Source organism: Lichenostomus cassidix, chromosome 2 (genome assembly GCF_008360975.1).
Source record: "Lichenostomus cassidix isolate B80296 chromosome 2, HeHo_3.0, whole genome shotgun sequence".
NCBI classification, from domain to species: domain Eukaryota; kingdom Metazoa; phylum Chordata; class Aves; order Passeriformes; family Meliphagidae; genus Lichenostomus; species Lichenostomus cassidix.
In genome coordinates this window covers 8,287,400-8,299,702 of record NC_139482.1, presented here as the reverse complement: position 1 = coordinate 8,299,702, position 12,303 = coordinate 8,287,400, and the positions used below count along the sequence as shown (strand labels likewise).

General features: G+C 41.7%; 1 protein-coding gene across 1 annotated transcript in view; it reads right to left on the bottom strand.

Moving 5' to 3' along the window:
* Positions 1–11,341, bottom strand: part of UBE3C (ubiquitin protein ligase E3C) — a 67,840-nt gene extending 56,499 nt beyond the window's left edge. The window contains exons 1-2 of the mRNA XM_085050279.1: positions 10,987–11,341; positions 955–1,008 (exon numbers count right to left, since the gene is read on the bottom strand). Of these exons, the coding sequence (XP_084906405.1) occupies positions 955–1,008; positions 10,987–11,052 (120 nt within the window). The 5' untranslated portion in view covers positions 11,053–11,341. The remainder of the gene's footprint in view (positions 1–954; positions 1,009–10,986) is intronic.
* Between the last annotated feature and the right edge of the window lie 962 nt (positions 11,342–12,303).

Here is a 12,303-nt window from a genome sequence, read left to right as displayed (position 1 = left end):
AACAGGTGAAATCCTGGTACTTTCATACTTAAACTTGGTCAATAATTACACACCCACACTGGAAAGACAAAAAAAGCAGTAACTGTCCACAGAAACTGAGGAGCCACTGCAGAATTTGTGCTTAATCTAGCATGAGTCAAACACACCTTTAAGGGCCAAAGAGCTGTTTTCTTAACGAGCATGAAACCTGCAGAGTTATACTTTATAAATAATTTTTAACACCAATTTTTTTTCAATTTATATTGGAGGGGAGTGGGAAAAAATGGTAAAATTAACATATTCACTTTAATTCCATATTACGAAGTTTTGTTTTTTCCCTTTCAATGCCTATTCCTCCTTTGCATTATTCCAGACTGAATTATCCAGAGCAGTAAGCTTTCATCACAAACCAGTATTAAGGTTGCCTAAAGCTTTACACATCAGTTTCTCACTGCTCCTTAATTACCAAGTGATTTCAAAGCACTTGAACAACTTTTCAAAGCATTCAAGAATCACTGTTCTGATTTTACCTCCACAGAACTGAGACACACACTGGGGAAGTGAATTACTAAAGGTCAATCAAGAAACCACAGCAGAACCAGGAGCAGAAGAAAGTCTGCTGAGACCAATCCATAGTAATAGATTACAGACAAGGTCAAGTTTGCAATTTACTAGACAAATCCCTATCTTTTCTCAACAAAGACTAGACCCAATGAACATCAAAATAAAAGGGAAATTTCACTTTGCACCCAGCACATGCTTATCTTCTTTTGAGATGAAAAGAACTCCAAAGAAACATCTTAAAGCACTCAACCTGTTTTGCCAATTAAAACATACTTTAAGATTATGCAGAACTTGCAAACTGAAAGAAAACATTACTCAACAAAGTGCAACTGAAGCAGAAGTACTTTGCACTGTAAATGTTACACTAAAGAAAAGTCCAGTGGGCAGGCAAACGCTTACAGGCTACTTTACCTCTCGTTTTCTCCTTTCTTCCTGAGTACGATGAAGGAGAGAAGCCTTTTCTTCCTGTAAGACACAAATAAAGATACTACTGTATTTTCATTCAAACATGCTTCAGCTGTGTTCAGGATATTTAATGCAGACTTCACTTGAGGCACCTCACTTTGCTCGGAACACGTAACATGTAAGATATAGAGAAAAGTAGGTGTTAATCATTTTCTGAACTCAAAAACACATGACTCACAGCCCTCCCAAAAGAACAGTGAAGGAGGGAAGCTGTGTCCCTATGAAAAGGGACAGGCAAAGAGCAGCAAACTGTACTGATCCCTGCCCACGTTTGTGTTCTCAGCATCCCAAAACCCTGGCAAACATCACCCATTCACAAACGGCACAGTGGAGCACAATAAGGCCCCACTCGCACCAGGTCACACCAGAATCCGGAGTGTTTTCCTTGCCTGGAGGGTACATAAATCCCTGGCCCAGGTGCACACAGCAAGTTGTGGCACGTGCAGAGCAATCACATCCTGTTCCAAAGCCCCATGCTTTTGTCAAACTTGCAAAGAAGCATGAAGCTCTTGTATTTACTTATCCTTTTTCTCAAACTTGTCCATAAAAGATGTCAAGAGAGACCCATAGCATAAATGGCAGGAATTTTTTCTTTTAAAATTTTGAACTCTTCACCCAAATTATGGCTACAAACCAAATTTTCAGGACAGTGATCTCACCAATAGAGAAAAGACTACTAAAATATTCTTGAGTCCTAAAAACGCAATATTATTTCAAGACAAAACCTGTGCATTAGCTTTTAAACCACAATCATAAATGAGTACTCATAGATTACAATATGTAAACAAAGACTTATTTGCACTTCTCTTACTGGATGGTTCTTGGTAATTTCCAAGGAAATATACAAAATAATTCCATTTTGATGCACAGTATTCAGTTTCCACTGCAGGCAATGGGAGATGAAAGCACCCTGGCAATTTCCCAAATCCAGTAAAACATCAGATTTAAGGAAACTATTTTCATATTTTGACACTATGACATATATGACAACTTCATTTTTCTCCCTATGTTCCCATCAGCCCAGAAAAGTTAAGAAATAAAATACTCAAACTGAAAATTTATTGTATTTTAATACAGAAAAATCAATTTGAAGTTGGCAAACAAATGTTTATAAAATATTTAACCACAACTGAAACAACTGTGCTGGAATACTTTCAATGTTTATCAGCAGATACTAAAAAGGAGAGCAAAACTCTTTGGCATTTCTCTTTTGATTATACAGAGGAAGCAAACTCACGATTCTCTTACTTTCTTTAGTATAGAAAATACTCTAACGCAGACCACCAAGAGAGAGAAAAAGAAAAAAATCCCACAAGAAGGTTAACCATCTTTTCCTCTAAAGACAGTATTTATGGCCAAAGACACCACTAACTACAGCTATTGCCCTCTAAAGACAGGGTTTGCTCCACGTGTTAAACACAGTATAAATAAATGTAACAAAATCCACACATAAGGATGATGCATCTCCACTCAAGCAGTAAGAAAGGCACACACAAAGACAAAAAAAAGCTTCTAAATTAATAACCAACAAATGGCTTGAAGTTCCAGAACTTTTTTCCAACAGCTGATATCTCATGCATTAAAGAAGTTGTTGAAATGCCCCTGTTTAGAAGTGATCGTTCTGCAGGCAGCACCATGTAAAGTGCATTTCTGCTTAGAAACAATGCTTTTTAATTTGTTCTTACACTTCAGAGAACATTGAAAGAAAAAGCATAACAACATACAGAAAAGGGAAAACACATTGCTATGTGAGAGTAGAGAAGAGAATGGAATGAAAAACCACAAAGAAACACAGTAAATACAAATGATCGATCAGTAGATAAAGGAAAGTAAGAGGCCAGAGGGCTTATCAAAACCAACCGATTTTAAACCATTTGAAGAGAGAGGGAGATATAACAGGGCAGCGTATCCTCACTTAGTGTATCACCAGCTTTTCACTGATGAGGAACTGGGTCTCTTTATGGCAACCACTCTTTAAACCAATCCACTCTTAAAACTAACAAAAGTTAGGTTTGTAGTCAGCCACATTCTTGCTTTGAGTACCTGTACAGAAAAATGCCAACTTGTTAAAGTATAAATCAAACAAAATAGAACTCTCCTAAGGCAATGAAATATTCAGGTAAGTGCATCCCACCTTTAAAGGATTACTATGGGTAAAATAATACTGTTACTCATGTTCACGAGACATACACAGATCCTAACTATGACTAAAGAATACATTTAAATTAAATGCAAGAAAAATATATCCTCTTAAGAGTTATTACACCAAGACTGAATACACTGTCTCATCAAAAATTAAGAAGTAACAGTACATGTGCAAGCAAGTAGGAAAGAGATGAAAAGAACCATGAAACAATCTTCTTCACCTAGAAAAGGCATTCCAACAAAATTATTTCTTAAAGACAGGTAACTGCACAGTCACCTCTGAAACCCTCTCTGAATTGCCCCTTAACAACCAGCACTGTGAAAAGGAGCCAAACTCAGTGTTCTGTGGCTGGTTGTGAATGACAACAGCATTACACAAGTAATGCACGTTTGACAAGTCCCACCTGGAGTCTCCTGACTGCTGCCAGCGACAGCTACATTTCAGCACCTCTCTCTTCCTGCTGCCCACAGCCTGAGCTGCTCACGGCAGGAGATGGCCTGGCAGGAACTCCCAAAGATCACACCTGACTCACTGCTGGCTCCTCACCTTGCCTCACCCCTGGGATGGTCGTGCCACTGTCTTTCTACACCTGCCAGACAGGCACTCGTCAGGTGTTGAGTCCACCTCTCAAGGCAGGCAGACAAGGTAGGGGGAAGGAAGCATGAGCTTGTCCTGACTCTGTCAAGCCTGTCTCAAAAGGAGTGAAAAGCCACCCAATGAACCACAGTGCTGACACTTTTTAGGATGTGGTCTCCTTCCTTCAGGGCTTCCCCTCCCAAGTGCAGAACATTGTGAGTTTTCATGCAATGTAGGGTACATCTGGCAGTCCCTTTCCTGCCTGATGCTCTCTCCAACAGAGAAAGGACAACCAAGCTCCTGCTCTAGCACACAAGCTGCAGGAGCATGAAAAGCCCAATTTGAGAAGTTTTCTGTGAGGCATGGCACAAAGAAACAGGAAGGCAGAGAAACAGTATGTGACAGCAATACACATGCAAGATTACATGCGATGACTCAAAGGGTAAGACAGAAGGAGGAAAGAGGTGAAAACAGAGAAGCAGATGGAGGACAGTATACAGAAAGGAAAACTTGTGACTGCCACCAAAGAAATGTTGAGTAACATTTGAAATGTTAATTTGTACATGGGGATAAAACTGCTAGGTACTGTATTATTCATCACAGCAAAGCTCCAAGTAGCAGCACTGCTGTAAGAGAGCAGTTCATAAGAAGAGCCACATCTGACAGACACTGTAACAGCGTCAATGTCAGTGCTTCAAAAATACCAGTTCAATCTATAATGGGGAAAAAATGAATTAAAATTGTTTTCTTATCCTAATTTTGCTGAAATACACTTTTTGGTTCCAAAAGTATGTTTGCAGAACCCCTAGCTTTCACGTATCCTAGACAAAGACTAAATAAGGTACACAAACACAGAAATTTATTCTTTTCATCCTGCTTTTGAACACTTTGTCCTTGAGAGAGAGATAAACTTGAGAGAGATAAACTTTCATCCCTCTTGGCTCAAAATCCAGATTCAGAAAAACAAAATGAATATACAATTAAATATTTTTCAACACTTTTAATATCTGTTGACCCTTAAAATAGCTGAAATTGAACACTCCTGGAGGGCTATGTTAATCAAGCCATCTTATAGCAAATAAGTTTAAAACCTAAATATGCCAGATGCAAAGATGAAACTGAGTAATTATTTTCAGGTACTAGCTAAACACTGATCACATTTTTATAAAAGAATAATAACATACTGAAGCAAAAAAGATAAATATTATTAATAAAGTTTGATGCTTACTTGTAAACAAGCAGGGTTTATTTTGGCTAGTAGCTGAGAATGCTTTGTATTTCACTTTTTATGAAAAAGTGAATGTATATGTGTATATGACTTTTTAAGTCATATACTTGTATATGACTTTTTATGACATTTTCTTCAAAAAACAAATAAGCACTCGATCTTTTAATTTTTGGGGACAGTTATAAAAACTTGTATGGTTCTCATCAACAAAACTCAGGAACTTGAATCTTTTCTTCTTTCCTTTAAATGAGGAATATGACTTTACAGCTGAATTTAGCTTGAACCACATAAAAATCAGTATCAACTCCCAAAACAAATGAAGTGACCTGAGCAATTTATAGAATAGAACTCCTTTACATGAGTATTTAATAACTCCAGCAAATAAATTGAGAATTTTCTAGCATTTATTTTTACAGAATAAATGTGGGCACTGGGAGATGCCCCCCACCTTCTCAACCATGTTTCTACTTCCCAACATTATGTTAGACAAGATGAACTCCAACTGGGTTTTTTAATCTGAATAGTAAAAGGAATTTGCATTTTAAAAGGCTTACAGTGTCTTGAACTAAACCCCAACAATTTAAATGCCATTAAACATGTCTGAGTAAAGTGTGTTCAGCAGCTTGAAATATTCTGCTTTCAAACAGTTTGTGACTCTTCTTAATAATGATGTAAATAATCAGAGATACATGCAGAGCAAACCATCTTGCAGAAGAAGGTAGTTTGAACTAGGAGGAGGAGGCATTTGGTCTGGGAAAACCTGGCCTCACCAAAGTCAATGTCACAGTGTTCCCCAGAAAACACCTCAGCATTTTAGCTAAAATTTACTGTAGGATGTAGGATCTGGAACCACTTCCATCATGGTACCCACAAAGCCACACAGTGGAACCAGGACTTGACTGGAGGCTCTAAGAGGCCAACTGAAATGCCAACAAATTGCTTTGACATTTATGCTCATTTTGTCCCTATTATGATTTTGAAGATGTATATTGTATACACAGCTGAGTTCAGTGACTTCCAGTGGGAAGTGTCCCAGCCCATGACAAGGGGGTTGGAACTAGGTAATCTCTAACATCCCTTCCAACCCAAACCATTCTATGACTCATCATTTTCTCAGAAACAAGCAGGAAGAATGTATTTATAAAAGCAGAAATTTTTGGTTTGAATCTGGAAGAATAGCACGTAACTGCAAATAACAGTGTAATCACTGCTGTGAGCTAACTACAACTCCGTATTTTGTAGCTTGCTTTCAAATTAGGAGAATTTCAAGTGTTACTGAGAAGGGGAAAAAAGGCCAAGAATCTAGTATGTATTAACTGTGTAGTTTCCTACTGACAGCCATTATTTTACAACATGATGGTCTCCTCATACATCCACACCACAGATCTGAATTTCAAAGAGTATTTCAGGACTTATGCTTGGACATGGCAAGATCTTGGATAAAACCCAGTTCTGACTCAGAATGAGGTATTGTAGCTGCACACAGCTCTATGCCATGTGCCTTATGGGACAAAGGTCTTAGGGACCAAAGTGCTGCAATTCTTCCCCACCATTCAAAAATAAACACTGGATTTGTAACTGTAATCTAGAACTCCCATACTGTAAATCCTTAGCATCATGTCACTTCCACTGTCACAAGGTGCAGGTTAAAATAAGTTATAATAAAATAGCAGCTTTTCCTTCCTAAAATTAGTAAAAGTTTTCCTCAATCAGTAAGAGAAAAACTGAACTGTTTTTTAACTGTCCCATCAATGCTTATATCCTACAGACATCTGTCACGATAACCAATCCCAGCCTGGGCAGATCTCTCCATACACTCACAAGCCTACTGCTTGTAAAACTTAAATTTTTATTCCAAGAAAGTTATTTCATGTGCAGAATACAGACAACAGAGAGCAAACAAGGTGCTTCTGGAGTTCTACCTCTGCACTTCAGCTGAAAGGGGAAATATACACAAAAATGTAATGTTTAATGTCATGTTACTAATTTAAGAATGCAGATCAGTAACTACTAAATTAAAATATAAACAAACTTTGTAAATTGAAGATCTCTGATTATCAAAAATGTCCATATTAAAAGAAATTATAGAGACTTTTTAAAGTACAGATGGAGTCATCACTATTTGCTCATAAGTAACCTTCCATGTCTTCCACAAAAAAAGCCAAAGATTAAAAAAACCTCCAAACTCAATGAAGTTGTTTTCACTTTCATGACAGTGCTAACTCACCTGTATTACAAATTCTGAAAAAGGAGGATATTTATAATGCATTATGAGATGATTTTAAAATATTCTATTTTAAACAGTCTTGGGATTTATAAAAGCATGGTTTAGGTATCTCCAGTGATACTGTACATTCGACTTAATATTCTTTTGACCATTTCTGCTGCTAGACTCACAAGGTGTCCTTCATACATTTCACAACATAATCAAACTATGTGGAGCTCCAGAGCCCCTTGTAGATCTCAGCACTGACTTGGGGAATCCCCTGCATGGATGTACTGAAGCCTTGCTAGCTCAGATTTTTATTAATACTGATGAAATTATTAAAGGAACATGAGGCCTGACTGTACCAGATCATGCTGACGTGGTTAAACCAATTTTGTACTATGTTCAACCTCATGCTAAAATCAATGAGACTTGCCAGCTGTCCCCAGAAGGCTCGGTGACACTCCACCTAGCAGAAATATGTTCACAGGACACAGGACACAGGGGATGGGCTGGAAAACACCCAGGTGAAGAACCATCTGCTTCAGTCCCCTGCACAGTTGGGCTGGGTGAGTCCAATCTGAGCTGCACCCCAAGCCAACTCTTCATGCACAGCTCTGCATTTCCTGCTAACACACCACAGACTCTCTGCAGCCACAGCCTTTCAGGCAACAATTACTGTCCTGCACAAAATGTCCATGAGTAATTTAAGACGTTCCTGTATTGAACTCCAATAACAGCACTCACTTTTGGAGGCTGCTTTACTTCAGAAGCACAACAGTATGGTTTGCCAGTTACAATTAAACTAAATTTGAAAATTTGTTTTTAAGAGCCTCATAAAGCAAGGCACCACGTTTTAACGGTGATGATAAGCTACCCCAATAACAAAAATAAATAAATAAAACCCACTAAAATTAGCTTATCACATTGTAAATAAAACCTTGTATCTACACCCTCAAACACATATACAACAGGGCAACTAGTCCAGATGAATCAGCAGATTCTTGAAAGCAGGTATGGAAGGAAAAGTTCAAACACTGACTATACCACCTACATTTTTACACTTATGTACAACGCAGTATTATAATGTTACAATAATATTCTGGAAGGCTCAGTCACTGGGGTAGTAATTTTGAGAACACCAATTTGCACCCCATGACTAGAACAAAAACAAGTGATATTTAAAAACTACCCTTTTGGTCAAAAGATATTGGTGGATTGAAGTGCCTCTCCAGAGCACTCACAATTCAGACCACAACACCCATGAATGTAAGATGCAAACAGGGCAAAACCAGACCTGAAGCTGCTTTTGTAATTCAAAAATGCCATAAAAGCTAGTGATGAGAAAGCACACTAGATTCAGTACCCTTCTAACTGCCACAGTGATGCAAGTTCCCAATTACATTTCCATCACTGTGCTCACACTCATAGAAGTTACAGAAATCAGCCCCTTGTGAGGCCTAAGGGAACACTGCAGACACACACGGCAGTGCCAGACAGGTGTCAACACATGTGAGTTGTGACCAACACACTTACTGTTTGCAGCTGCCGCTCCATCAGCAAAACACACTTCTAATCGTGCTGCTGATGACTATTTTGGTGGAGTTGTACTCACATCAGGCTCTGCTGGCACCTTTAGCACTGACTGGCTCTTCAAACAAGCGTCCCCATTTCTGTACTGGGAGGTTTTGTCATTGCTCTGCAGTGGTGCAATCACATTCAGGAAACTTCCCCAAAGTGGGTACAGAGTTATTCTCAGCATTAAGCAGCCTGCATGGCACTAGTATTTCTGAGTTGTGCTTTCTTCCACCAAAGGAATCACAGCAGGCAGCACTAAGTATCCAGATAACTACCAAAAGCATGGCAGAGGTACAGCACTGTATCTTTCTAAAATTACACACCATTTGGGAGGGTAAGGGCATTTGTAAAGAAAATGAGGTTTTTTAGTATGTGTGCAAAAAGCTGAAAGGAAATATTTTACAATTCAGCCTTCCCTAAAAACGAAGCCTATAGGTATGAGAAACATGATCCCTAGGAGTCTGTGATGTGAAATAATGAGAAACTCGTGGAACCCACATAAACACTTCCCACACCAATCTGCTGTAGAATGTTTTCACAGAAGTTCAGGTAAACTGTGTTTACAAGTAGTTTTTAGTACTGTTTAAATAAATTCTTTCATCAGTACTGCACAGCTTCTGAAAATAAGCAGCTATTTCAAGGGCACTCTAGGATGTCTATATAACCATGATGCCCAAAGCTGCATGTAACTGATTTGCACTGATGCAGCACAAGCACTTCAGTGAACCAATGCAAAATCGTGAAATCTGTGCAGCAGTCAGTATCAATCTCATCATGAAACACAACCTCTACTGCACAGAGTGAAGGTTATGCATCAATTTCAGTTTCCAGTCCTTTACATGCTAGTATTTGCCCTTGGGAATTTATGCCTGCATAACATTAATAAATTTGTCCCATATAATTAAAAGACATAATTCTGATACATTTTCAGGAATTGCTTAGTGTAAAAGGAGATGTTATGACAGTTGTTTACTTCTGTAGAAGGCAACACGTTCAGGAAGAAGCACTATCAGCAAGTCAGGCTCAAAAGTTGCAAAGTACCTGAAATGTACAGCTGAGGACCAGGGCATGTCCTGCCAATTCCTACTTAAGCAGGGGAGTATTTATGGCCTTTTGACTCATGTAAAGCCAGTTTATGTAGCCTAATGAACAGAAATGTCTTAAGATAAACAGAAGATGAATCAGAGAAAACGCTGCATAATCTATATACAGTTCTGTACAAAATCTCTTCCTATTAAGTCAATATGCCAAAATGAAAGCTTCAGTGTGATTTTAATATCACATACTGCAGTATTTTTGCTCGTTTGCTCACTGTACTGCCAAACCTTGAAAGTTTCCAAGAACCAAAATTCCTTTTAGTGCACTGTAATAAAAACTTAAGACTTATTTTTTTACCCAATTAAAATTCAAAAAATACTAATGGAAATACTCATTAGCTTCCCACACAGTCATCTCCAATGACAACGGGGAGACTCACTATTTTCACAGTGAATTAAAGTGACCCCTACAGATCAGGCCACTTCTAAAAACACTTTGTCCTTTCTGTCGTTCTGCCGAAGTCCTGTGCCCTTCAGTGCTCGACTAAACATTTGCTTACCCTGTCCAATCAGCAAGACCTGAATAAATCACCCTGCTTCTTGCCCATCAATAAACGCAAGGAGATCAAACAGTCCGGTACAGCTGACAATTAACTGCTACTCGCTCCGCACACGACAAATTGACTGAACCTAAACTTGACAGAGCCCAGCCCGGCAGCTCGGCTCACGTGGATGAGCCTGCCCAGCAACTCGGGTTGTGTGAGGCTGTGTGTGTCCCACATCCCCACGGCGAGCCGGCTCCGCGCCAGACATTCCCTCCGGAGGGCAATGACAGGCGGTCTGCGAGTCCTTTCCCCTTGGAAGAGCTGGAGAGCGACTGCTCGGGAGGTGCCACCGGCCGCGACTCGCGGCATCGATCGATCGCCTGCGGGGGGGACGAGCCAAGGAGACATTTCCTCGCTTCCCACAATTCTTACTACTCTACAAGCCTGGCACGGTGTGGCCTGATTAGACAGAAAATAATAATAACAGAGAGGCAGGGAGATCGGAGATAAACACATCATGGGGAGGGGAGGGTTTTTCCCCTCTATTAAACCTTAGTCATCGCTGCTCCCGTTGCTGAAGGCCCGACGGCAAAGCACCGATAACAGGGCGGGGGGCGGCGGAACCGACACACACACAGCGACGGGCGGGCGCCGCTCCTTACCTTCTTACTCGCTCCTCCGAGGGACACCTTGGGCCTTGTTTTGAAATCCCCTTCAAAGCTGAACATGTTTACAGCTTATCCCATGGGGAGCGGGGCCCGGCCGGCCGGCAGGGCGAGCGGAGGGGCCGCACGAACCCCCCGGGCTGGCGCCCCGCGGCCCGCCCGCCCCCGCGGGGCTGTTCCCCCGTCCCCCGCCTTCCCCGCGGCCTTCGCTATCCCGGTCGCCCCCTTCCTGACCGGCGGCGACGGCGGAGCGTAGTGGGAGGAGGGAGAAGGAGGAGGAGGGAGCGGAGGAGGGGGCAGCGGGAGCGCTCCCGCCGGCCGCGCAGAGAAGATGGCGGCCGCCCGCCGCCCGCCGGGCGCGCTCCCGACACACGGCCGCGCCCGCCGCCCCGCCCCCGGCCCGGCCCGCCCGGCCCTCAGCGGCGTTCCCGGGGAAACTTCCCCGCTCCCGGGCTCCAGGGCAGCTCTGTGCGGTGTGCAGGGGCGGCTGAAGCTGGACTGCGCTGTGGTGCCACAGCCGTGCTGAGGGTCCGGCCGGGCTTTGCACAGGGCTGCCCTCAGCGTCAGGAGACTATGGCAACGCGCTTGTTAGACACACACAGAGGGATGTATCTGTGTCTGTATCTATATCTATCTATCTATCTATCTATATAGTTTGTACTTTTCATAGGATAAGCATATCACAGAATAAATTTGGTTGAAAAACACCTCTGAGATTATCCCAGAGTCGAACTTTTGACCAAACACTTCCACCAACTCAGTGCCACCTCCAGTCTTTTCTTAAACACCTCCAGGGACGCTGACTCCACCTCCCTGGGCAGCCCATTCCAATGTTTCATCACCCTTTCCTGCCATTAAATTCCTCTTGCTGTCCAACGTGGACGTTCCCTGGTGTAGCTTGAGGCCAGTTCGTCTCATCCTGTCTCTGGGAGAAGAGACTGATCCCAGCTGGCTACAGCCTCCTCTCAGGGAGATGGAGAGAGCAATAAGGTCATCACTGAGCTCCTCCAGGAGGAAATGGACATCTGATGGACATTGCCCCCTTGCAAAGACTTTGCGACCAGTGGGAAGACTGAACACCCCAGTAGAGGCTTTTGTGTGGCCATGAAAGTACACACAGCCATGAAAATACACTGGAGGAAGTCCCTGGTGCAGGTGGGCTGCGCACAGGAATGGGGCCTCAACAGCTCATGAGGAGTGGGAAGAGAAAAAGGCTGCAATGTAAAAGCAGCAAAGAGAAAAAGGCCGTAATGTAAAAGCAGCAGACCCAAACGGTGAAACTACACCTCAGGGTCCTTTACGTTCCTTAGCCCA